Raw genomic sequence first — 23,608 nt, forward strand, 5'->3', positions numbered from 1 at the left:
TAGGGTCCTCATGAGGTATTTTGGAGCACTCATAACCAGCCAGTGCTGAGGCAGCTGCATTGGTTACCAATTGCATTCTGGATGAAGTTCAAGGTTCTGGTGTTGACCTTTAAGGCCAAGTGTGGTCTGAGCTATTCCAACTGGCATTTGATTGTGGCCAGGCAGTGGAAGGTCTTGGGTCCCTCCTCAGAATACCATGAACATCTAGGGCCAGAAATGCTTCTCCCGAGGCCTGTAGGTGGCGGGTAGAGGATTGTTGTTGACATAAATAAATAAATGACATAAGAGACTTTTTATCTCCTTATACTTACTTAAGCCACTGGATAGATTCTGTCTCTCCTTTGTTTTATTGTAAACTGTCATAAGCTGCCTGATCCAGGAGTGGCAGTTAGGAAAACAAATAAACAAATAAAAAGCAAGCAAGCAAGCAAACAAATAAATAAATAGCCAGCCTGCCAGCCAGCCAGCTATGTTATTTCATGTATGATTGAATCCAGATTCTTTCATCATGGTGTTTTATTGATGTACACATAGAGTTCTGTGCAGAGGTAGAACACTGCACACCCCAACATAACTATAGTTATACAACTGCATCCAGATTGCTTGGTGCAGAGATTAAGAGCGGAAGTTTCTAATCTGGCGACTTGAGTTTGATTCCCCTTGCCTCCATATGCAACCAACTAGGTGACCCTGGGCTAGTCACAGTCCTGTTAGAGTTGTTCTCACAGAGCAGCATATAAGAACCCACTCTCCTCCTTGTCCTCCTCCTCCTCCTCCTCTTTGTTTGGCTAGGAAAAGAACCTTGATGGAGGGGCACGTGTTGGGGATGCTTGACGGAGAAGAGATGGTTGGAACTGAGTGCTGGCATTTTCCTTCTCCCATCCAGACCTGAAACAAGCACATGCATTTAAGCACGTTCTGCTTCTTCCTCCACCTGAAAGAGAAAGAGGAGAGAAGTTGCTATGGTAGATTAAGAAGAAAGGAGGTGATTCCTTCGGCTACTCCGAATAACTTGGAGAAGGACCGGTCATTTCTGTGGGACCTTTGCCCACCCCTTCTTAAGGTGCCCCAGAGACCTGCTGATGCTTACGGAGCAATGAGTTAAGCAGCTAGGAACTCACAGGAGGCTCCCACAGCCCCACCTACAGGCCGTGCCACAATCTGTGGTTCAGCCCTGTGTGTTTCTAATGCTTGTCTTTTATTTGGGTTGGGGGGCGGAGGGGATAATTGTGTTTCCTGCTCCCCAGTCTTTGCAGCTAATTAAACAGAGGGCATGCTGGCTGGAATGTCACACCCCTGTGAGCTTTTCTTTCCCAAATGCAGCATGCTTTGTAGCCTCTAACCAGGGGAGCCCAGAGTTTGGCTGCAGCCTGCAACCTTTGCTTTCTTCTATTCTTGCTGTGGGTGGGTTTTCCCCCTCTGTCCCCTGCCTCTTCACGTCTCCTGTTTGGCAGAGGTCTCTCTTCATCATCTTCCAAGCTTCCCTTTGACTAGGCTTGCCTCTCTTCCCTGTATCAGAAGGTTTTTAAGAATTTGTAACGTGACCGGCATGTTGCAACTTTAGGATTGGTACATTTCTGGTTAGTTGGGTCGGAGCCAGGAGGGTGAAGTTTTGAAAAGGGAGAGTGCTCATCATGGGTGTAATCAGGGTTCCCAGCTGGGGCAGACAAACTGTGGCTCTCCAGATGTCCAAGGACTACAATTCCCATGAGCCCCTGCCAGCATGTCCATGGACATCATTTGCCCCCCCCCTCCTGGCATGGAGAATTTGGAAGTGGAGCCTGGGAAAAGAGAGGTTTGGGGAGGGGGCTTTGCAGGGCACAATGCTGTAGAGCCCACCCTGCAAAGCAGCCATTTTCTCCAGGGGAACTAATTTCTGTCATCTGCAAGTCAACTGTAATAGCAAGAGATCTCCAGGCCCCGCCTGGAGATTAGGACGGGAGCCCTCGTTGCAAGGAATAGACATGGGGTAAGTCGGAGGGTAGGTGGACTGTTCTCCTCCAAAGGGGTCCAAGAGGCAGTCCAGGGTGCTGTAGAGGCAGGTGCACCTTCTAGCCCAGGCGTAGTCAAACTGCGGCCCTCCAGATGTCCATGGACTATAATTCCCAGAAGCCCCTGCCAGCATTTGCTGGCAGGGGCTTCTGGGAATTGTAGTCCATGGACATCTGGAGAGCTGCAGTTTGATTACCCTGGCTGCATTCCGTGCCCCACTGGGTGTCTTTGAACTGCAGATATGGAAAAGATGCAGCACAATAGACTGTACCACTTCACAGGGAAGGGGCCATTTTTGCATGCTTTCCAGGAAAGGACAAAATTAGCTCATTGGTGACCAAGTCTCGCATCCAGACAGCTCTTTGCTCTGCTACTATTCTTCTTATAACCACAGAGTCATAGAGTTGGGACCTCCAGGGTCATCAGGCCCCTGCAGAATGCAGGGAACGCAGAACTTCTTCCCAAGAGGTCGTTATATTAAAACACGACAACACACACACACTTGAAACCTGAAGTGTGATAGTCAAACTGCGGCCCTCCAGATGTCCATGGACTATAGTTCCCATGAGCCCCTGTGTTCGCTGGTATGGGCTTATGGGAATTGTAGTCCAAGGACATCTGGAGGGCTGCAGTTTGACTACCCCTGCATTACATCATTGTGTGGCTTGCATTGATGGCCCAAAACACCTTTTGTCAGGCAGGCTCTGAGCTTCTCTGTTCATCCAGCTTTCCGCAGGGCCTGCAAAACGGAGCTCTTCCACCAGGCTTATGGTTGAGGCCGGGGCCACTTGGTGTGATCGGGCCCCCCTCTTCTGCAGCCCTTCAGGCTATCCCTGGTCTCTTCCTTGGGTAATGTTGCCGTGTTGGGTTGGTTGATGTGTTTATGTATTAGGATGGTTTTTATGTATTAGGGGTTTTTATCGGGGGGGGGGTTATATGCTGTTACCCGCCACGAGCCTTAGGGGAGTGGCGGGCTATAGATCCAAATAATAATAATAATAATAATAATAATAATAATAATAATAATAATAATAATCAGAAAATGCTTAAAATATCCCTAACTGAGCCGTAGGGCTGCCAAACTCCAACAAATCAGTTGGAATTACAACTGATTTCCAGGCAAGAGGCTCAGTCAGTTGCCCTAGAGAAAATGGCCTCTTCGGAGGACGAGATTGATGCTGTTAGGCCCTGCTGAGGTCCTTTCTTTGGCTCCACTCCCAAACCACCGTTTCCCAACGTGGAGTCCCTAGGCAGCCCAGTAAATCTGGAATCTGCTCTGCTTTGTGCTCTCTGACTTCCGCTGACTTTGCTGGGAGCTGTCTCGGACCCTCCCTCATAATTTGCTCACGTGGCTGCCACAGAACGGTCTTCCAGAGCAAAGGCATCAAATGGGTACAAAACATGTTTATTTTGTTCTGTTGTGGCTTATAAAAACACAGGTCTATTCAGGCAAAACAATTTGAGGCCGGACAACAGGAAAGCCCCCCCCCCCCCCCAAAAAAAAAACTCTGATGAGGGCAGAGGTCGAGATGATAAGAGCAACCTATTGACTCTTCCAGCCTCCGGAATGCAGAATCCTTTGCTGTTTTGGGTTGCTATTTCGGTCGAGTGGAACATTAAGGCCAAAAGACACAAATAACAATCCCCAGTTAATTTTTCAGGCCTGGATAAGAGATCTTGAGAACCAGAAAGCTGGCCGTAGGTCACTCCCCAGGGTGCCAGTGGTGGGTGGAATCAGAAAGGCTGGTAGTTGCCCGCCAGAGAAGGGGCCGTCAAGGCACTCTGGGCAGAAGGGCCCCACGTGGAATCGGTCTGAGATTCTGGCACCTTTTTATGACTTGACCTCCACTCTCCAAGACCAACACAGCCTCCTTGTCTTGCATTAGGCTTGTGGTGTGTTTGGCCAAGTAGCAGGCTGTCAATTGGCAGGGGGAAAGCAGCACTGAGGTGGGGTGGGGGGCTGTTTAATCATTTTACTTCCTATTAAAAATCCCACTGTCCTTAGAGGAAAAAATACAGGGCCTCTGCTCAAGGCGAGCTTTACAAGCATGCTTTTCATTACGGAAAAGAATCCACAGAAGAACAGTCTCGTGCCATTTTGTGGCTGGTTGTGCATAGTTTTTTGGGGGTATTTGTGCTCTAGCTCAGTGGTCCCCAACCTGCGGGCTGCGGCCCGGTGCCGGGCCGCAAAGGCCATGGCGCCGGGCTGCGGCTCCCTCTCCCCGCCCCCCCCCCTCCGCAGTAAAAAACTTCCCAGGCCGCAAGCTTGCGGCCCGGGAAGCTTCTTACTATGAGAGGGCGGGGAGAGGGAATCAGGGCCGGGCCGCACCCGTGCAGGCCGCGCTCGCGGGCGCGGCCCGATGCCCTGCCAGTCCCCAGCCTCATAAAGGTTGGGGACCACTGCTCTAGCTGTTCTGGTGCAGCTGTTGTGTGCAGTGGGTTTGGAGACTTATTTTTCTCAAATCTGAATAATTTTATTTGGGAGTTGTTTAAAAATTGCCTTGAGAACCACTAGGGCCAAAAGAGGCTGTCTTATACCAAGGTGGCTCCTCCATTTTGCTTAATATTGACAACTCAGACTGGTTCTCTGGCAGAGAGAGGTCTTTTCCAGTGTGGTTTGGTGGTTAAGGCAAGTTGGGTTTGATTCACCACTCCTCCTTCACATGCAACCAGCTAGGTGACCTTGGGCTCATCACAGTCCTGATAATGCTGTTCTGACCGAGCAGGAATATCAGGGCTCTCTCAGCCTCACCTCCCTCACAGAAAGCGATTGTAAGCTGCCTTGAGACTCCTCCAGGCAGTGAAAAGCAGGATATAAAACCAAATCTTCTTATTCTACTTGAAATGGCAGGAATTGAACCTGGGACCTTTTAGGCGCAAGGCAGATGTCCTGCCACTGAGCTAAGGCCCCTCCCCTAATAGGAAAGTAGCCACAGCAGAGGAAGACCTGTTAGTTATAAAGATCCAAGTGAGGGATTCTTAGTGGTCCCAGGATCCCTCTTGGAATTGTGGACCTGCAGCCATTTTGGGGCTTGGATCAGCAGCGGCTGTGCAGGGAAGAGAGCAATTCAGGAATTTCCAGTAACAACAAGGGAAGCCGCGGAGAAACTTGCCCAGACAAGGTCACGGCAGGTTTTGCTGGGAATGCTCATCGTGTCTCTGCAATGCTTTTCTTTCCAGAAGAGAACTGTTAAGCCTGTTTGCCGTGTAGGAGGTGAAAAGATAAATGCTGGGGACTCAGTGACAGCAGCACCCAGGCAGTTTCTCATTAGCTCTCTGGGCCTAGCTGAGCACAGGGAGCCAAATTCAGCTGTTGTGTTCGGCCAGTCAAAGAGGAGACTGAGATGTCCCCCTGCTCCTGTCAACCTTTCCCCACCTTTTGACTGTGGAGCCCCTGAAATAATTTCTGGATTTCAAGGAGCCCTGGGACCAGGCCAGAATTGACGGCAGCTGGCCACACCTCCCTGCCATGCCCCAGGAGGGGGGGGCAGTTTGAGGCAACAGTGGGCTTGTTTCCCAGTCCAGTAAGGCAGGAGAGAGAGAGGGGGAAAGCTGGGGAGCCCCTGGGGGACTCTCACGGAGAGTGCCAGGGACTTGGCCTCCCCTGTCTCCCTTGACTCCAGTCTTCAGAATCTGGGCCCAATAATATCAAAGTCCAGTAGCACCTTTAAGACCAACAAAGGGGTTAGGGCACCTGCCAACGCAAAGTCAAAGGAATAGGAGGTCTGTGTACTTGGGGGACATGGCCACATTGTCACCCTGTGTTGGTGTCTTGATTGACAAGGACAACAAAGGTGTGGCCGGGACAGGAGGTTCTTGGCCAACTCCAATTCTGCAGGCACTACAGGCTTCCCAGTCTCCCAGGGATGGCCCCTAAACCATCAGTTCCTGTCATGGCCTCAGAAGGAAATGGTTGTCTGGTCGTTTGCCAGATTTGAGCAGCCCTTTCTCTAGTAAGGAAGGAAGAGAGCCAGCTTGGTGTAGTGGTTGGGAGTTCGGATTTCTAATCTGGTGAGCTGGGTTTGATTCCCCGCTCCTTCTCCAAATGCAGCCAGGTGGGTGGCCTTGGGCTCGCCACAGCCCTGATAGAGCTGTTCTCACGCAGCAGTAATGTCAGGGCTCTTTCAGCCCCACCTACCCCTGTTGTGGGGAGAGAAAAGGGGAGGTGAATGGAAGCCATTTTGGGACTCCTTCTGGTAGTGAAAAGCGGCTTATAAGAACCAACTCCTTCTTCTTCTTCTTCTTCTTCTTCTTCTTCTTCTTCTTCTTCTTCTTCTTCTTCTTCTTCTTCTTCTTCTTCTTCTTCTTCTTCAGTAATCTCAGGGCTCTGTCAGCCTCACCTCCCTCACAGGGTGTCTGTTGAGGGGAGAGGAGGGGAAGCCGCTTTGAGATTCCTTTGGGTAGAGAAAAGCAGCATATAAGAACCAACTCTCCTCCTCCTCCTCTTTGTTTGGCTAGGAAAAGAACCTTGATGGAGGGGCACGTGTTGGGGATGCTTGACGGAGAGGAGATGGTTGGAACTGAGTGCTGGCATTTTCCTTCTCCCATCCAGACCTGAAACAAGCACATGCACTTAAGCACGTTCTGCTTCTTCCTCCACCTGAAAGAGAAAGAGGAGAGAAGTTGCTATGGCTGATTAAGAAGAAAGGAGGTGATTCCTTCTGCTACTCCGAATAACTTGGAGAAGGACCGGTCATTTCTGTGGGACCTTTGCCCACCCCTTCTTAAGGTGCCCCAGAGACCTGCTGATGCTTACGGAGCAATGAGTTAAGCAGCTAGGAACTCACAGGAGGCTCCCACAGCCCCACCTACAGGCCGTGGTTCAGCCCTGTGTGTTTCTAATGCTCATCTTTTATTTGGGTTGGGGGACGGAGGGGATAATTGTGTTTTCGGCTCCCCAGTCTTTGCAGCTAATTAAACAGAGGGCATGCTCTTTCAGCCTCACCTCCCTCGCAGGATGTCTGTTGTGGGAAAGGAAAGGGAAGGCGATTGGAAGCCCCTTTGAGCCTCCTTCGTGTAGAGAATAGCGGCATATAAGAACCAACTTTTCTTCTTTTTCTTCTCATCTTCAGTCAGCGCATGAGCGCTAGGGTGCTATGCTTAGCTAGCCAGATTTTCCACACATGGCAGCTGCCAGGATATATTTTGAACAGTTGTCAATAGATTAAAGAAGGATAATATTTTCCCCCAAAGATGTTTGCCAGAGGAACACTGCCTGCTGCATCAGTGATAGAGAGAAACCGGGGGGGGAGGGGGGAGGTTGAGGGGGCTCAGACCCAAACATTTTCATGAGGATGGTCTTGCCCCAACTTGACTTTTGCTTAACATCTGATTAAACCCCAATTTCCCCCTTACTCCTCAAAAGCCCCGTCTAACTCCACCCACTTCCTTAAAACAGTGTGGGCACCAGGAAAACCCTCAGCTAGCACCAATGTGCCTAGGGGCTGCGTGTTGGAGACCCCTGAACCAGAAAGTCAGGCCATCTGGCTGGGCCTGCAGATTGCCCCCCCTCCCCCAATGCTCCTCTGTTGTAATAGAGCAGGGGTAGTCAAACTGCGGCCCTCCAGATGTCCATGGACTACAATTCCCAGGAGCCCCCTGCCAGCATTCGCTGGCAGGGGGCTCCTGGGAATTGTAGTCCATGGACATCTGGAGGGCCGCAGTTTGACTACCCCTGTAATAGAGAGTCGAAATACTTGAGCACATCATGTCAACAAAGCCACAAAGCAGGTTGGTTACAGCGATTATACCAAGGATGGGTGTGCTCCTTTTGTTTCCTGAAGCTCTGCTGCTCCTGTATGGGAAGGCAGGCTGCTTCATCCCGTTCCCCTGAATGAGCAAAGAGGTTTCCCAGAAGGGGGCATCTAGTCCTCATTCCGGATGCTGCTTTGCAAGGAAGAAATACGGCATTCCAGGGGCAGGACTAAGAAACAGATAATTCCGGTCATCCAGTGCGAAGAGCAGGGTGGAGGGTCTGTTGCATCAGCCCAGGACCTGTACACATGAGGGGACATGTGGAGATATATGTATAGATCTTCCTGGCAGTTTTAAAAGGGGGAATAATAAATGCCCAGCGGTTTATTCCTGACTCTCCCATACTGTTCCTGACGCAGTTACTTTCTAGGGGCAAAGGGGTTGGCTTCAGTTACAAATTTACATGGTCGGACAGGTTAGCCCCCGCCCCATTACACACATACACTGTTGCTCTGTAAAAATGCTCGGGAGATCCATTCATGCTAATGCTGGCAGGGGCTTCTGGAAATTGTAGTCCATGGACATCTGGAGGGCCGCAGTTTGACTACCCCTGTCCTAGATTGTGAATGGTTTGGCCATTCCTTTTGGTAGACCTGGGCTGATTCTGCACTTACTTTGTTTATTCCATTGTGGATCCTGCTGAATTCAGATCGATTTGAACTTGGGTCTTCCTCTATTCCCCCCCTCCCCATTGAAACAGAAAAGTGTTCTGCACGTGATTAGGGAAGCTCAGAGGGGGGGGGGAAGCCTAGCATAGCAGGAGTCTCTTTCTTTTCTTGAATTCGGGGGGGGGGGGGAGAGGATTGGAGACAGCAGAGGAGGGAGAATAAATCCAAGAGGAAAACCTCTGCTGAGAGAAGTTAGGGCTTCTGGAGCTTCTGCAGAGAGAAGTTAGGGCTTCCCCTTTAAGGGAAGCCTTGCAACTTGGGAATGAGGAAGCCTTTGAACTGACACCTTGGCCAATCTGGGCTTTACTACAGTGTTGGAGGCTAGAGGCAGCTTTGGGAAAAAGTGGAGAGCTGCACCTTTACTCATGGCGATTTTTCAAATATCGTTATATCCACTCCAGGATATCGTGGGGGAAAGGTAGGGTCACTCTGGATCATGCTTGTTGCAGAGGGAAAATTTAAATCGTCACAAATCAAAATGGAAATCGCATTCAGTGTAGACGGCAGAGACTGAACCGACCTGGGATTGGAATAAAAGCTTCATGCAGATCCAGCCCTGGAATTACTGTAGCAGCTTTGGCTGGCCCATGGTTTCCTGAAAGCCCAGTTGTTCTTCACTGTAGTCCTTGGCTGCCCTCTGCAGGCACTGGGTGAAAAATCAGAATTTTCATTTTCTGGGATTTGAAAAAGCTGGTTTTGGAAAGAATCCACCAACCTCAGCCTGGCCCCATGGCCAGTTCCCGGGAAAGTCAAGTAATATTCCAGAATCATTTCTTTTTATTATTATTTCATTTCTGTATATCGCCCCCCCCTCCAATCTCCACAAACGTTTGGAAGCCAAGATAGCAAGAGATTGCTAACAAAGTTGTGCGGAAACAAGGAAAAAGACATCAACAAAAGAAAATGAAGCTGGGACGTTTGCCTTCCAAATTAAAACAGCACAGCCCCCACGGGCAATTCTTTAAAGTGCTGTGTACAAATTGACGGAGATACACTATTATGTAACGCTCATCCTCCTTTCATAATAACAACGTTTTCCCCCCTGGATGTTGGCATGGAGGAAGGTTCTGCTCAAGGGAGGCAGGCAGAAGGTGGGGGTGCCTCTGGGGCCTCCACTGAGGTTTGTGGGCCAAGATAGGGTGGGGCTAAAGGCCTTTTCCTCGTGGTTCTTGGCTGGAGCTGCATCGAAGACTGATTCTGCACTTACTTTGTAGCAGTTGGTAAAAAGCCCTGGGCAGCCTACACCCTACGTGTGATGATTTTAAACAACAAATGTTTTCCTTGCTTGCCTGCTGTAATGAAGAAACTGTCTCTCATTCACTTGGATTAATTTCTTCAGGGCCAGTCCAAGGTGGCTTTTCCCCTCAGCCAGGCACAGTTCTCTCCTGGGTCCACACCGATGCCTTCTGGTTCCCAGAGGGAATGGGTGCCGGTCAAGTTGCTGAGCCTCTGGTGCTTTCCTTGTTGTGGCTGCACAAGCAGCTGCCTGGAGGGGCTTGGCCAGAGAACCAGCTCTGGGGTGCTTAACACTTGCGAAAAATCTCCAGGAATCATGTCCCTCATTGCTTTCCCTTCTCTTCCAGCCGCTTTCTCACCCTCTTCACCCATCGCCTCAAACTCCACCTTTCAGACTCCTCTTGGACAGGTGCCACTCTCTGCCCCTTTCCCAGAGTACTCCGATGGGGCTGGATCAGCTGGGCTGGAAGAGGAAATTGTTGCTGAGCACCGCAGGTAAGTTGTGTTTTGCTCTGAGGCCAAAGAGACAAAGTGTGGAAGGACCGGGCAGGAGAAGGAAGGGGGCTTACTCCTTCATCCTCTTGTTGGCCTTTTGCCATTGGAAATGGGGCTTTGTGACCATTTAAAGGAGAAAAGGAGATCCGTTAAAGCAAGGAGCCCAGTTTGAAAACTGAGGGGCTTTTTGCACGCCTTCAAAATCGCACAATGGTTACTAATTGAAAACGCTACTGATTTGCCATAACGCACGACGTCGCCGACAATCTGCCACACACCTGAAACCAATCTGCAAAAAGCGCTTCCTTGTAGCGCTTAAAGGGAAATCCCAAAAAGTGGATTCACCCTCCGGAAAGCGATACACTCCTGCAACCAATCTGCAACACTAGTGAAAAAGACCTGTGCGTTAACATTGTTGCGGTTTCTACAAAGTCCCTCCCCCTGGCTGTCTTCTCTGATCTTCCGGCGAAGCGATCGCCATTTTTTTTTCTCCGAGCGAGCGGGGATAAACGCTTCTGTTTAGAGGCTTCCCTGGCTTCAGTCCTTCCCCTTTAGTCACTAAGCACAAACCACAGAAAAGCCCGTTTGCTGAAATAAAGTCCCTTTATTTTTTACACATTAATTCAGCCGAAAATCGGGCCCGCGAGAGGGGGGGGGGTTTCACTCGGAGGAAGCGTGGCAACGATCAAACGATCAAACGACAGCTCAAACACACCAGGCAGCTGGATGGGTCTCTCCGTTGCAACGAATCTACCCAGATTTGTTGCTATGGGTGTGTTTTTTATTAAAAAAAACCTTTCTTAAAGGGAAAGGGGCTGTTTGGGAGCATGCTAACGGCTGCCCATTGGCTGCTTGACGGCCAGGGGCGGGACGAGCTTGGCAATAGTGCTTCCTTTCTAGCGATTTCTGCTGAGACCGGAAGCTTGTGGGAAACGCTACAAAACGCAACTGGATTCCACTACAAAGGCAGGTATGCATAACGACGAATTCCACTACTTTAAATGGCGATTTTTCATTCAGTGACCAATTTGCAACAAAGATCCCGGTGCGTAAAGCCCCTGAGTCTGATGCAGAGACACAGCAGGATAACCCCCCCTCCCGCTGCCAAAAATCAGTTTGCAAACACTGTTCTGTCTGGATAGATTCAAAGGGGTAGCCGTGTTGGTCTGAAGCAGCACAACAAAATCAGAGTCCAGGAGCACCTTTAAGAGCAACAAAGGTTTATTCAAGGCGTTAGCAAAGAATTATCATACGGCTGTATTTGGACGTTGTGACATAGTTTACTAATTTAACAGAATTAACTTTTGCTTTATATTCCCACTGTCATGATGGTAGTTCACAGTCTGAGGAAGAGTGCTTGCACTCGAAAGCTCACGCCTTGAATAAATCTTGGTTGGCCTGATTTTATTGTTCTGTCTGTTGCCCTGCACTCTAGTAAATAATGCTTCCAAAAGTGCAAAATAGTCATTTGTAAAGTATCCTCAAGATCATCATAATAACCAAACAATACTGTAAATTTATGTACAATAATACAACAACAGGTCAAAGTGTTTAGGCACATCTAGAGATGGCTGTAGCCAAAGGATAGTGTCTGGGTGGCAGGTTAACATGGATAGAGAGGTTGTCGAGAGGCATTTAGCTGCACTGGATGAGTTCAAATCCCCTGGTCCAGATGAAATGCACCCGAGAGTACTCAAAGAACTTTCCAGAGAACTTGCACAGCCCTTGTCCATCATCTTCGGAACCTCTTTAAGGACTGGAGATGTCCCGGAGGACTGGAAAAGAGCAAACGTTATTCCGATCTTCAAAAAAGGGAGGAAGGATGACCCGGGAAACTACAGACCAGTGAGTCTGACCTCCGTTGTGGGGAAGATAATGGAACAGATATTAAAGGGAGTGATCTGCAAACATCTGGTGGATAATTTGGTGATCCAAGGAAGTCAGCATGGATTTGTCTCCAACAGGTCCTGCCAGACCAACCTAGTTTCCTTTTTTGACCAAGTAACAGGTTTGCTGGATCGAGGAAATTCGGTTGATGTCATTTACTTGGATTTTAGTAAAGCTTTTGACAAGGTTCCCCATGATGTTCTGATGGATAAGTTGAAGGACTGCAATCTGGATTTTCAGATAGTTAGGTGGATAGGGAATTGGTTAGAGAACCGCACTCAAAGAGTTGTTGTCAATGGTGTTTCATCAGACTGGAGAGAGGTGAGTAGCGGGGTACCTCAGGGCTCGGTGCTCGGCCCGGTACTTTTTAACATATTTATTAATGATCTAGATGAGGGGGTGGAGGGACTACTCATCAAGTTTGCAGATGACACCAAATTGGGAGGACTGGCAAATACTCCGGAAGATAGAGACAGAGTTCAACGAGATCTGAACACAATGGAAAAATGGGCAAATGAGAACAAGATGCAATTTAATAAAGATAAGTGTAAAGTTCTGCATCTGGGTCAGAAAAATGAAAAGCATGCCTACTGGATGGGGGATACGCTTCTAGGTAGCACTGTGTGTGAACGAGACCTTGGGGTACTTGTGGATTGTAAACTAAACATGAGCAGGCAGTGTGATGCAGCGGTAAAAAAGGCAAATGCCATTTTGGGCTGTATCAACAGAGGCATCACATCAAAATCACAAGATGTCATAGTCCCATTGTATACGGCACTGGTCAGACCACACCTGGAGTACTGTGTGCAGTTCTGGAGGCCTCACTTCAAGAAGGACATCGATAAAATTGAAAGGGTACAGAGGAGAGCGACGAAGATGATCTGGGGCCAAGGGACCAAGCCCTATGAAGATAGGTTGAGGGACTTGGGAATGTTCAGCCTGGAGAAAAGGAGGTTGAGAGGGGACATGATAGCCCTCTTTAAGTATTTGAAAGGTTGTCACTTGGAGGAGGGCAGGATGCTGTTTCTGCTGGCTGCAGAGGAAAGGACACGCAGTAATGGGTTTAAACTTCAAGTACAACGATATAGGCTAGATATCAGGAAAAAGTTTTTCTCAGTCAGAGTAGTTCAGCAGTGGAATAGGCTGCCTAAGGAGGTGGTGAGCGCCCCCTCACTGGAAGTCTTCAAGCAAAGGTTGGATACACACTTTTCTTGGATGCTTTAGGATGCTTAGGGCTAATCCTGCGTTGAGCAGGGGGTTGGACTAGATGGCCTGTATGGCCCCTTCCAACTCTATGATTCTATGATTCTATGATTCTATGAACAATTCAACAAGTGTGATACAAAAAATTATTCAGGCAACAGTCCAATAGGTTAGTTCCAACTGAAGTCTAAATGAGAATCCGGTAGTCCCCCGTTCTGCAGGGTGGCTTCTACAGTGAACCTAACAGGGATAATATTAACAAGTAACTGACTTAGAAGAATTCACCAAAAAGTGACCTAATTTTTTACTTCAGTGATACTTTTTCAAGCTGCATATAGCATGCTCTGTGATCCAGGGAAAGGATCATACAGTATTGCTTGGTTGTTATGATCATCTTTATGATACCTTATAAATGACTATATTGCATTTTTGGAAGCATTATTATTTAATATAATTACGCTGGCATAACGCTATTTTTAAAGATGTGCGGAAAAGCTCTTGGTTAATTGGACACAAGGGAGAGAGTGCTTTGACTTTGTATCAGTGTTTTTTCCCCGTGAGTTTACCTGGCAAGAATCTTCCAGAAAATAATACCTTTCGTCCAGTCCATTCTGTCACTTTACCCTGCTGCCCATGAAAGGAGTTGCTATACAGCAGGTGAAGGAGACCGGTCCTTGGTCACCCTGCATTGGTTTTATGTTAGTGGGAGAGAAGGTGATATTAGAGTTCAAGCCCAAGCAACCAGGTGACCTGGGTTAAGGATTGGGGATCTGGGATGAAGGGAGATGCTCAAATGGGTTCTTTTCCAACATGGTCTGTATTTCTTCTTCCCCCTGAATCTCACCCTGGCAGCAGAGAGCGACTTGGGTTTCAAAACTCTGGAGGTGAGACGTCGAGATGGCAAAAATGGGAGGAGTCGATGGAAAGCTCTCAAGCCCGGATCGGAGCAGCTGCTGCTTAGTAAGGTAAGCCCCGCCTCCCGCATCTGAAATATGTTACTAACAGCATGAAACTGCTGCTGAACAGTCTGGTTTGGTGGAAGCATTTGCAAAACACATGAGGGTCAGGATTCTCTTGAGCAGCCATTCTGTTGTGTTTTTTTAAAGAAGCAGTTAGTCTCTGAATTATTTTATGAAGCTATAAAAACCAGCCCATTAAGCTTCCGATTTCTGTCAGATCTCAGTTGGGGAGTTAAAGCTTCCTTCCCTTTGGCTGAGCTGTTCCCACAGATGGAGAAATGGAGTCCTTTTTGCATCATCTGTGGCTTTTGATCAGTGCTTTTTTTGGTCTTTGGGAAGACGTGATGGTGATGAAGCAATCTCAGCAGTGCATTGCTGCAGTTGCTGTGTTGCAAAGGAGGCTTCAAATTCCAATCAAGGGATTCTTCATTTAAATAGAAACGCAGTTAGCTCTTCACCTGGCCCTTCAGAAACTGTGTGTGATGTTCAGTGAGAAGTTCAGAGATTTTCACAGATATTCTTTAAGGGCATTTGCAGGGGAGTGGGTTGCCAGGTTTCCGAAGACTCAGCGGCAAGACCTAGAATCACAAAGAGGGAGGTGCTTGGTGGAGTTGTGGGTGGAGCCTGGACATTGTTGATGTCTCTCGTAAAAATCTCAACTGTCCAATAGGTGCTTTACTGGTGACATGGCTGAATGGAACTTGAATGGATGATGTAATCTCAATTTTTTTAAAATTTCTGCGTTATTGTTTTTCCATTGTTGTGCATCGCCCTGAGCTGGAGTGGGAGGGCAGTATATGAATGAATGAATTAAATAATAATCTCCAGGACAGTAACACTGTTCTCCTCCCTGTGACATTTTGGAGTAAATTTATTGGACCTGCCCTACTTGAGACTATCTGCTGCAATGGAACCATGCCAATAAAAGCGTTTTCACACACTTTGCAAATGGATTTTACTGTGTGACATGGCAAATTTTACTTGCAAACCATCTATAAAGTGAATTGAAAGTGGATTGAAAGAGGATTGTGCTCCCGAAAGCCCTCCAAGGCTGAAAGAGCATGCTGGGACAAAATGGTTTGGGTTGAACTTTAGATTGGGGAGAAAAGGCAGTGAATGAATTGTCAGGAAGTGGTTACTGGTAGTATTTAATTTGACGCCTAACTCAACACCCTAATCCAGCCTTTGTCAAATTTTTTACCCTTGAGAAACCCCTGAAACATTCTTCAGACTTCGAGAAACCCCAGAAGTGGCACAATCAGGGAGAGTCGGGTTGGGAAGCAGAGCTGTGGACACGCCCACCCGGGGCCCCTCCCCTCCCCTCCCCACCCTTCCAGACCCATCATTGGCCATTCTGGAAGGGGGTGGCAGGTCAACATGACCATATGTGGTCATATCACCTGATAAATGTTTAATATATTTAAAATTTTTAAATGTATATATAAAATAGTTGGAAAGGAAATGAGTCAACGAGGGTAGTTGCTGGATGCTGGCACAGCCCATCTGAACATCCTTGGCTAGAATGGTTGTGTGGACTGTGTCTTGGCAGTGGTGCCGTCCGCGCAGTGTGCAGAGTGTGCACCCAAAGGGACCGAGGCTGTCGGGCCTAAAATGCAGACCCTGAGAAAGATCTTCAGCTCAGTTTCCTTGTGTTCAGTGGCTCGGGCTGGAAGCTTCCACTGTGTCATGGCTCAGCCAGCTCCAGCAGAGCCAACTGAGGCAAAGGACTCCTCTGAGGAGGAGGGAACCAGCAGACCTGAGCCAAATTCACAGCCAGTGCTGTTTACACCAGGATGGGTTCAAGGACAGTGATGCAGAGAAATGTGGGCTGTCACATCCAAACTCAAAAAGAATGATTGGGAGTAGATGTATGGGGCCCCTCGTATCTGACAGCTTGAAATCTATTTTCTTTTTTCCTAGTGAATGGAACTATGGTTAGGCTTTTGGGGGAAACCAGAAGGCACACTGGGATGGAGAGCAAGGGCCTTTCTGCACCCGTTAAGTGTAGCGAAATCCTTACCTGAGGTAGTTGTTATATTCCGGCCGCTCCACATGACGTCGCCAGCATCCAGCAGCTGGGCAGCAAATGGCTGGCTCCATTTTAAAGGGCTCGCTGGGGAATTGCAGAAAGAGGATTCCCCCAACTAAAAAGCGCCAGTTGGAGGAGAGCAACCAGCAGGCTGCCAAGAAAAGAAATGTGTGGAGGCGAAGAAGCGCTATCTCCGCCTCCCATGTCCCCCCCTCGCACCCACCTCCCTCTCCCTTCTCCTGGGGACGGATTTGTTCGTTTGTTTAAAGCAGATGGCCTGGAGCAAAGGATAGGTGTAGAAGCCTGCAGGCAAAGCCAAAAAAATTATATCCCCAAAGTTGTCACACAGAGCATACCTTTGTCAAGCCCCCCCCCCCCAATCAGGAACGAGATTTTTTTTAAGTATCAAGACTTGTGATTCCATAAGGGGCAGCAATAAAAAAGCACTGTGCACCTAGGATTAGACGCGTAGGCGTTTCAATGGAGAAGTATTGTATGAAAGAAAATTAGCGGGCACCACAGGCCCTTTAATACACTGAGAAAGGGGATTGGCTGCCTGTCTTGATTGAGGGACAGAAGAGAGTCACGTGTAAAGCGCGTTGCTCTCTTTCGCCATTTCCAGCAGGTGACGTGGAGAGCAAGGAGCGCGAAAAGGCATCAGACGAAAGTGAGACAGCAAGAAGATGAGGAATGGCTGGAGGTGCAATAACATTTAGCGCTACGCCATTATGCTGGCATAACGCTGTTCTTTTCATTGTGCAGAAGTGCTCCAATTGTTGTGGGAGGAGGCACCTCCTGTCCATCCAGTCAGCCGATCCTGCTCCAGGCAGCAGAGGCTGCTCATTTGCCCTCGCGGCTCCATTTGGTGCACCAGGGGGGGCCAAGCAAATTATAACCGGAGTGCTGGCAAAAGTCTGTGCCCAGGATAGCAGCACGGTTGTTTGCCAGAAGAGAATGTGACAGTGGAGTTGTTCAGTTTATCACCCACATCTTGGACTGCAGTCAGCTGCTCCATATCATAAGAGGATGTTTCCAGCTCTCCGCCTGATGTGCTGTTGTGTTCGGCCAGCTTCAATAAATCAAATTCTCTGCTTGCCCATTCAAGTAAAAAAGGCCCCACATAAGTCAATATATTTGCCGGTTGTTGCTTTTGTGACAGGATAACCAAGCCAAGAGTAGATGTTCAGTCTCAGGGCTTGCATAGGTCTGTACCCACCTCTTCTGGCCCTTACCTGGCTAAAAGGGAGGATATACAGTATTTGCTAGCGTATAAGACTACTTTCCCCCCCTGAAAAACATGCCTCCAAGTGGGGGGTCGTCCTATACGCCGGGTGCCCTTCAGTTGTGCTAGACAGAGCTGCCCACAATGGCCTCCCGATGCCCGCCCACCTCATTCTACATGCCATCCAGGATCGCGCAGTATCCAGCGTGGCCGCGGCGGGTCGTCAGCGTGGATGTGGCGAGCATCAGCAGCGAGACAGGGGTGCCAGCCTTTTTGGCGTGACTGGCCCGTTCTGCTCTGCGGGAAGCAGCGGCCCACCCCTTGTCTATGCAGAGCTCGCACATGCGCACTTGCACACTAGTGGCGGTCACAGGGAGATGCAGGGACGGTTGCGCTGTGGTTGCGCTGCGGCTGTACAATGGTGACAGTGACAGGTCCTGTAATGTAATGTAACAAACTATATTTTGATTGGAAATGTTGGGGGGTCGTCTTATACGCCCAGTCGTCTTATACGCAGGCAAATACGGTAAATATGGTAAATAAATCTTTCCATTCATGAATATACAAATGTCGTAAAGTTTTTACTTTCTTATTCAAATGTCTCGGGTAAATAACGGTCCACGTGTCTATTCATGAGTGAATCTGTGTTCATTCATTCATATTTCTATACTACCCTTCTCTGCGGATCTCGGCAGTTTACATTAAACATTGTGGAATAATTACATGGAATATTATAATCTGTAAACCGCTCTGCAGAGCGGTAGGAGTAAAGCCCTAAGGGCTCTGTGGTTGGAGAAAGGGGCGGGGCCTGTCCGTGATAAAAACTCGGAGGGCCCAATTGTTTTAAAGTATGTGACTTGACCTGAGTGGCATACAAATTTTGTAGAGGAAATCCTCTGCTGTTATGCTCTTCCCCCCTAATCCCTCACTAGGTCATAGGCAGAGATGTTGATCTGTCTTGTTATCATCCATGGGCCAGACCGGATGTTGGTGTCAAGTAAGGTGGCAAAACTTATTTGTTTTTCTGAAAGGTGTATGCCTGTGGATTGTTTTGGACAAGACAACCCATTATGTTTGGCACCCTAAGCATTTTAAGAGGGCCAACGGCCGTTTCCCCTACTTTTTCTAATTTGAGCCATAACTCAGGAGCCGTGGCCAATTTCAAAATGCTCTTGGCCCTCATTATCCTAAAAGCAACTGATACTAATGTCTCTGACTGTAACTGTTTCTTTTTTGTGATATAAGACGTAAATAGTTTGCCCCACATTTTTATCAGCCTTTCTCAACTTTTTTACCATTGAGAAACCCCTGAAACATTCTTCAGGCTTTGAGAAACCCCAGAAGTGGCTCAATCATGCAGAATAGGGTTCGGAGGCAGAGCTGTCTACATGCCCACCCGGGTGCCCTCCCTTTCCCACCCCCTCCAGAGGAAAGAAAGGGAGGAAAAGGAAGGAAAGGGAGGTCGATATGGCCACATATGGTCATATCACCCAATAAACATTTACCGAATGTAACAAAAATTAGAAAAATGAATTAACTCCAAGCCATTTAGGAAACCCTTCCAGGGACATCAAGAAAGCCCAGGGCTGTCAAGGAACCCTGGCTGAAAAAGCCTGGATTACCTCATATGGCACTTTACCTAATACAAACAGTCACCTAAACCGGGGGTCGTCAACCCCCGGTCAGTGGCCCACTCGTGGGCCACCATGCCTGCCTCTCCCCCCCCCCCCGCAGAGAGAAGCTCACCAGGCCACGAGAGAAGCAGCCGCCAAAGTGGCCGCTTCACTAGCGGCCCGGCTAGTTTTCTGCTGTGAGAGCTGGGGGGGGGGGGAAGATGCAGGCGCGGCCACTGGCACGCCGGCAGGCACAAATGCACGTGCACGGATTTCCCACGCATGCGCGTTAGCGCCCCCTGGTGGTGAAAACGTGCATCTGTGGAGCTGCCACGCATGTGCGTTTTCACCACCAGGGGGCGATAGCGCGCATGCGCAGCGTCCCGGCCACTGGCTCTTCACCACCCCCGGAGGTGGTCCTCAACCTTAAAAAGGTTGGGGACCACTAACCTAAAGTATATTAGAAACTGGCTGCAGCAGAACTTCATCCTGTGCTCTGTTTTGTTTATTACTTGCAGGGAGTTTTCATTTTAACATGGTGCTTCCCGTGGGACAGTCCTCTCTATTAGGAGGGGAGGGGCTTAGGCTCAGTGGAACAGCCTCTGCTCGGCATGCAGAAGGTCCCAGGTCCAATCTTTGGCATCCACAGTTCAAAGGGTCAGGGAGGAGGTGATAACAAGGTGATGACAAGCTTCATGCATTCAGGAGCCGGTCATGGCTCATCGCATGCTTGGCCTGCAGACAATCTCCAGTTCAAATGAGCAAGTAGGAAGTGAAAGCAAAGGCTTCCACCTGGTTGCCCTGCCAATCTGGATACCCAGCAGTGACTCTGATTCAGTATAAGTCCTGCATGAGGATGAGCCAAATGCAGTGACTGCCCCCACCCTTCCTAATACAACGTTTACAAATGCTATATTTGCTTCAGTTTTTTAAATAGAAACACGTATTTCAAAATCTGTTTAACAATCAATACTGTTTATCTGTTTAACAATCAGTACTACATATCTGAGCATCAAACACCGATACCCTTGTACCATTCAGACAAGCCTCCAGTTAATGCCGTGTTTCGAAATGTCAGCAATTACTTCCAAATGCAAAAACCAGAGCTCTTCATGGGGGGAAACCTCAAATGGCTCCGAAATGTATCCGTGCCACCGAAATCTCTAGGATGCAGCATACCTGCTTGCAAGGCTGAGGGCACAAGGCAAGCTGTACGTGTGCAGCATCGTATGTACATCGTGTGCACCTCACGACTCAACTGCTTCGGTCTGCTGCACACGTAGACCAGAGCCAGCAACAGGAGTTGTGGAGGAATTCTAACCCCTTTCCTTCTGTTCCCTAACCACCTTGGTTACGCAAGCAAGCTAGCAGGATGGAAGTGGGCTCTTGTTACGCAAGGCGAAGGCTCTGGTTTGCTTGTCTTTTTTTTAAATGGAAATTCCACATCTGCCGTTGGCTGGTTTTGTAAACACCCCTCTGTGCTAATACCAGAGAAAATGCAAACCTGCTGTGGGAAGTAGGTGTTTAGTATTCACAGGGGACGTACTTCTCTCTGAAACAAATGCAGGCTATTTCTGGAGGCTGCCAGGATTGACGTAGGTGTGTGTGTGTGGGGGGGGGGGGGGCTGTGTTGCTCATAGGTGGTGCCTCTGAGCTCTTCCCCCCATGTAGATTTTTCCAATAATCATGTTCATAAGAAAGATATAAAAGACACGCTTTCCCAGAAGACAAAGGATATGGGCAGTTGGCGTGTTTTTCTCTTTTGTTCTCACGACACGCAGGAGATAGACCAACAGATCCTGGCCACTCCACCCCATCCTGGCTTGGTAGCTGGCTAATTTTATCTCCTAGCAAGATGCTGAGCAAGCAGCTTGCCTGGAAGTTCTCCGCTTGCTGTTTCTGAAATGTGTCTGATGCCATAATTCTCTTTTCGGGAGGGGGAGGGGGTAAGTTGACAGCAGCTGTAGAGGGAGAGGAACGTGCAGGATTTAATAGGGTCTGTTTTGCTAAGTCCTTGGGGGTCTGAGCTAAAGCAAATGGCAAGAAAACAGGTGCATGGGCTTACCTGTGCTAATTAGTTTTGATATCAGTTCACTCTGAGATCTGTTTGTGCTCACAGAGAAGAGTGAGAACATTTCTCTCTGTCTCTCTCTGTCTCTCTCTCTCACGCTCTTCCTCAGACCTGCACTTTTAAGAAAGGACTGTTCTTTCTCTCTGTATATGCTTTGTTTCAGAAACCTGTAGTGATCAGATCTTTAACGAAATATTTGTGTAGCCTCATGTGGGGATGGGGCTGATTCTGCGGGAAAGGTCATGCAGGATCCTTGGGACCAGCCCATGGAAAAGCCTCTGTTCCCAGGGATCTGTTGCAATGCATAAGGAAATCTCTGGGGATCACTGTAGGAGTGATGGTGCAGAAGGAGATGCTGCAGCCAATGGAAGAACTGAATGGGGGCGTTGAAGGCAAAGCAACTGCGGAATAGAACACGTTCTGTGAGAGATTCAGTGGCCGGCATCAAATGATGGCATCTGCTAAGGGGGTGGCCAGGAAGGTTCGGCCTCTCTGGAAGGCCTAATGTGGGAGAGGGCCATGGATCAGTGGCAGAGCATCTGTTGGCACAAGGAAGGCCCCAGCTTCAGTTCCTGGCATCTCCAGTTTAAGGGTCTTGTAGTAGGTGGCAGGAAAGACCACCATACAGAACTTGATGGACCAATGTCCTGATTCAGTAGAAGACAGCTCGATACATACCTGGTGTCCCAGGGAAGAGCTATAACTGAGCCTCAGTGTTTGTTTCTACCCCGATTAACTTTCAACTGTGTTGTCATGTGTAAAGATTGGGGGAGGGGGGGGGGAGTCAGACACACTACAGGGTTGGCTGTTCCATCCAAGATTGAATTTGCTTGTATAGCCTTTCCTGAGATCACCTCTTGCTCCAACAGTTGCCCAGGCTGACCCACCTTCTAACCCCCTGAATCATTCCCTAGCATCCTCAGGCAGCTCCTCCTGAGCTGATGGTTGAAGGGTCAGCCAGTAACCTGTGATAATCCAAAGGACTGGAATGGGCTGCCATTCCCACACCTCCAAGGGGACACTCCCTCTTTCCCCCGAAGATGTCCAGGCCAGGGCATACCACTTCCCAGTTCCCTTGGCCAGCACTTTCATGTCTGACCTAGGGTGGGTGCGCTCCATGGAAATCCAGGTGGCCATATCCAGCTCACCAAGGTGAACCCAGTAGCCTCCATGGCAGCCCCCTCTCAGACACCAAGGTGGTGGTGGGGGAATTGAGGGTGTTCTCCAGTGGACCACTGGTGAGGATAAGCAGAGCTTGCTTGGTGGTGGTGTGGGTGTTTGCAATGAGATGCTTGGCACCAGTAGAAAAACATTTGCTTAACGTATTTGTTTCCCAGTGGTTGGCCATTGCCGGCCTCTGCATTTTGTCTCTGGACTTCTTAGCAGTCTCCTAGCAAACTACCAACCATAGCTGGTATCTGTTCAACTTCTGAGATCTGATGAAATTGTACCTGGACCATCCGGTCAGGATTTCAGTTCCAGCACCTCTTTAGCTCGCAGCTTGAATCCTGAGAGTCTTCACAAATTGAGACGTCCCTAAGCGCAGTTGTCATCCAGAGGGCTGTGATCTTGGCTCAGCGTTCCCAAAGACACCTCGTTTTCTCTAGCGCCTGATGTAACGTGTTGGATGCTGCTGGGAAGAGCATTTGCAAATGTCATGTTTACGCTCCCGGAGAAATCCCACACGCCTTCTAAGTCCATGTTGGAGAATTTCCCCTTTCTCCTAAAACACGATTTGTGCATTCTTTTTAAGCACAATGGGACAATCCTAATCTAATGATTTCGTTTAGCTTTGATCTGAAGTCATTCTTGCTGCGGGTTCTGACCTTTTTTGGGGGGAAAAAGCAAGCTAGGCTGTGAAAACTATTTTGTACAGAAGAATGAAAGGGGCACAAGCATTCTTACTGAGTCATGACTATTAAGGAATTTCACAACTTTAAGGCTGACAATGAAGAAATAGACATGATTACGGATTCTTCCATTTCTTGGCTCCTTCGTCAACCTAAAGGGAGACTGCAACCAAGAAATCAGAAGGATACTAAGACTGGGGAGAACAGCCATGAAGGAGCTAGAAAATACCCTTAAGGGTAAGGATGTTATGCTGCCGACCAAGAGCAAGAGAATTCTGACCAGAGAATATATGGGTGTGAAAATTGGACAATAAAAAAAGCCGATAGGAAGAAAGCCGATTCATGTGAGGCGTAGTGTTGAAAGAGAGTTTTGTGGATACCGTGTACCATCAGAAACACAAACAAGGGGGTTCTTGATCGAATCAATCCCGAATTCTCCTCAGAAGCTAAAATGACCAAGCTGAAGCCTTTGTGCTTCATTCACATTATGAAAATGCAAGAGTTCCTGGGGGAAACGTATTGCCAGGGAAAGATGGAGGCAGCAGGAAAAAAAGAAGACCCAACAAGTATTGGATTGACATAATCAAGGAAGCCACAGCCCTTATAGTTCAGGACCCTAGCAGGGCTGT

At 48.5% G+C, this 23,608-nt stretch overlaps 1 protein-coding gene across 4 annotated transcripts in view; it reads left to right on the forward strand.

Annotated features, from left to right (window-relative positions):
* The window catches only part of ARHGEF9 (Cdc42 guanine nucleotide exchange factor 9), a 248,261-nt gene that overhangs the window by 37,456 nt on the left and 187,197 nt on the right, over positions 1-23,608 (forward strand). For 3 of the 4 annotated variants that reach the window (XM_077307302.1, XM_077307301.1, XM_077307305.1), the window contains exons 3-4: positions 9,998-10,145; positions 14,088-14,200. In XM_077307302.1, coding sequence (XP_077163417.1) covers positions 9,998-10,145; positions 14,088-14,200 — 261 coding nt within the window. The remainder of the gene's footprint in view (positions 1-9,997; positions 10,146-14,087; positions 14,201-23,608) is intronic. The other variant, XM_077307304.1, reaches the window with a different exon arrangement.

Source organism: Paroedura picta, chromosome 13 (genome assembly GCF_049243985.1).
Source record: "Paroedura picta isolate Pp20150507F chromosome 13, Ppicta_v3.0, whole genome shotgun sequence".
Taxonomy (NCBI): domain Eukaryota; kingdom Metazoa; phylum Chordata; class Lepidosauria; order Squamata; family Gekkonidae; genus Paroedura; species Paroedura picta.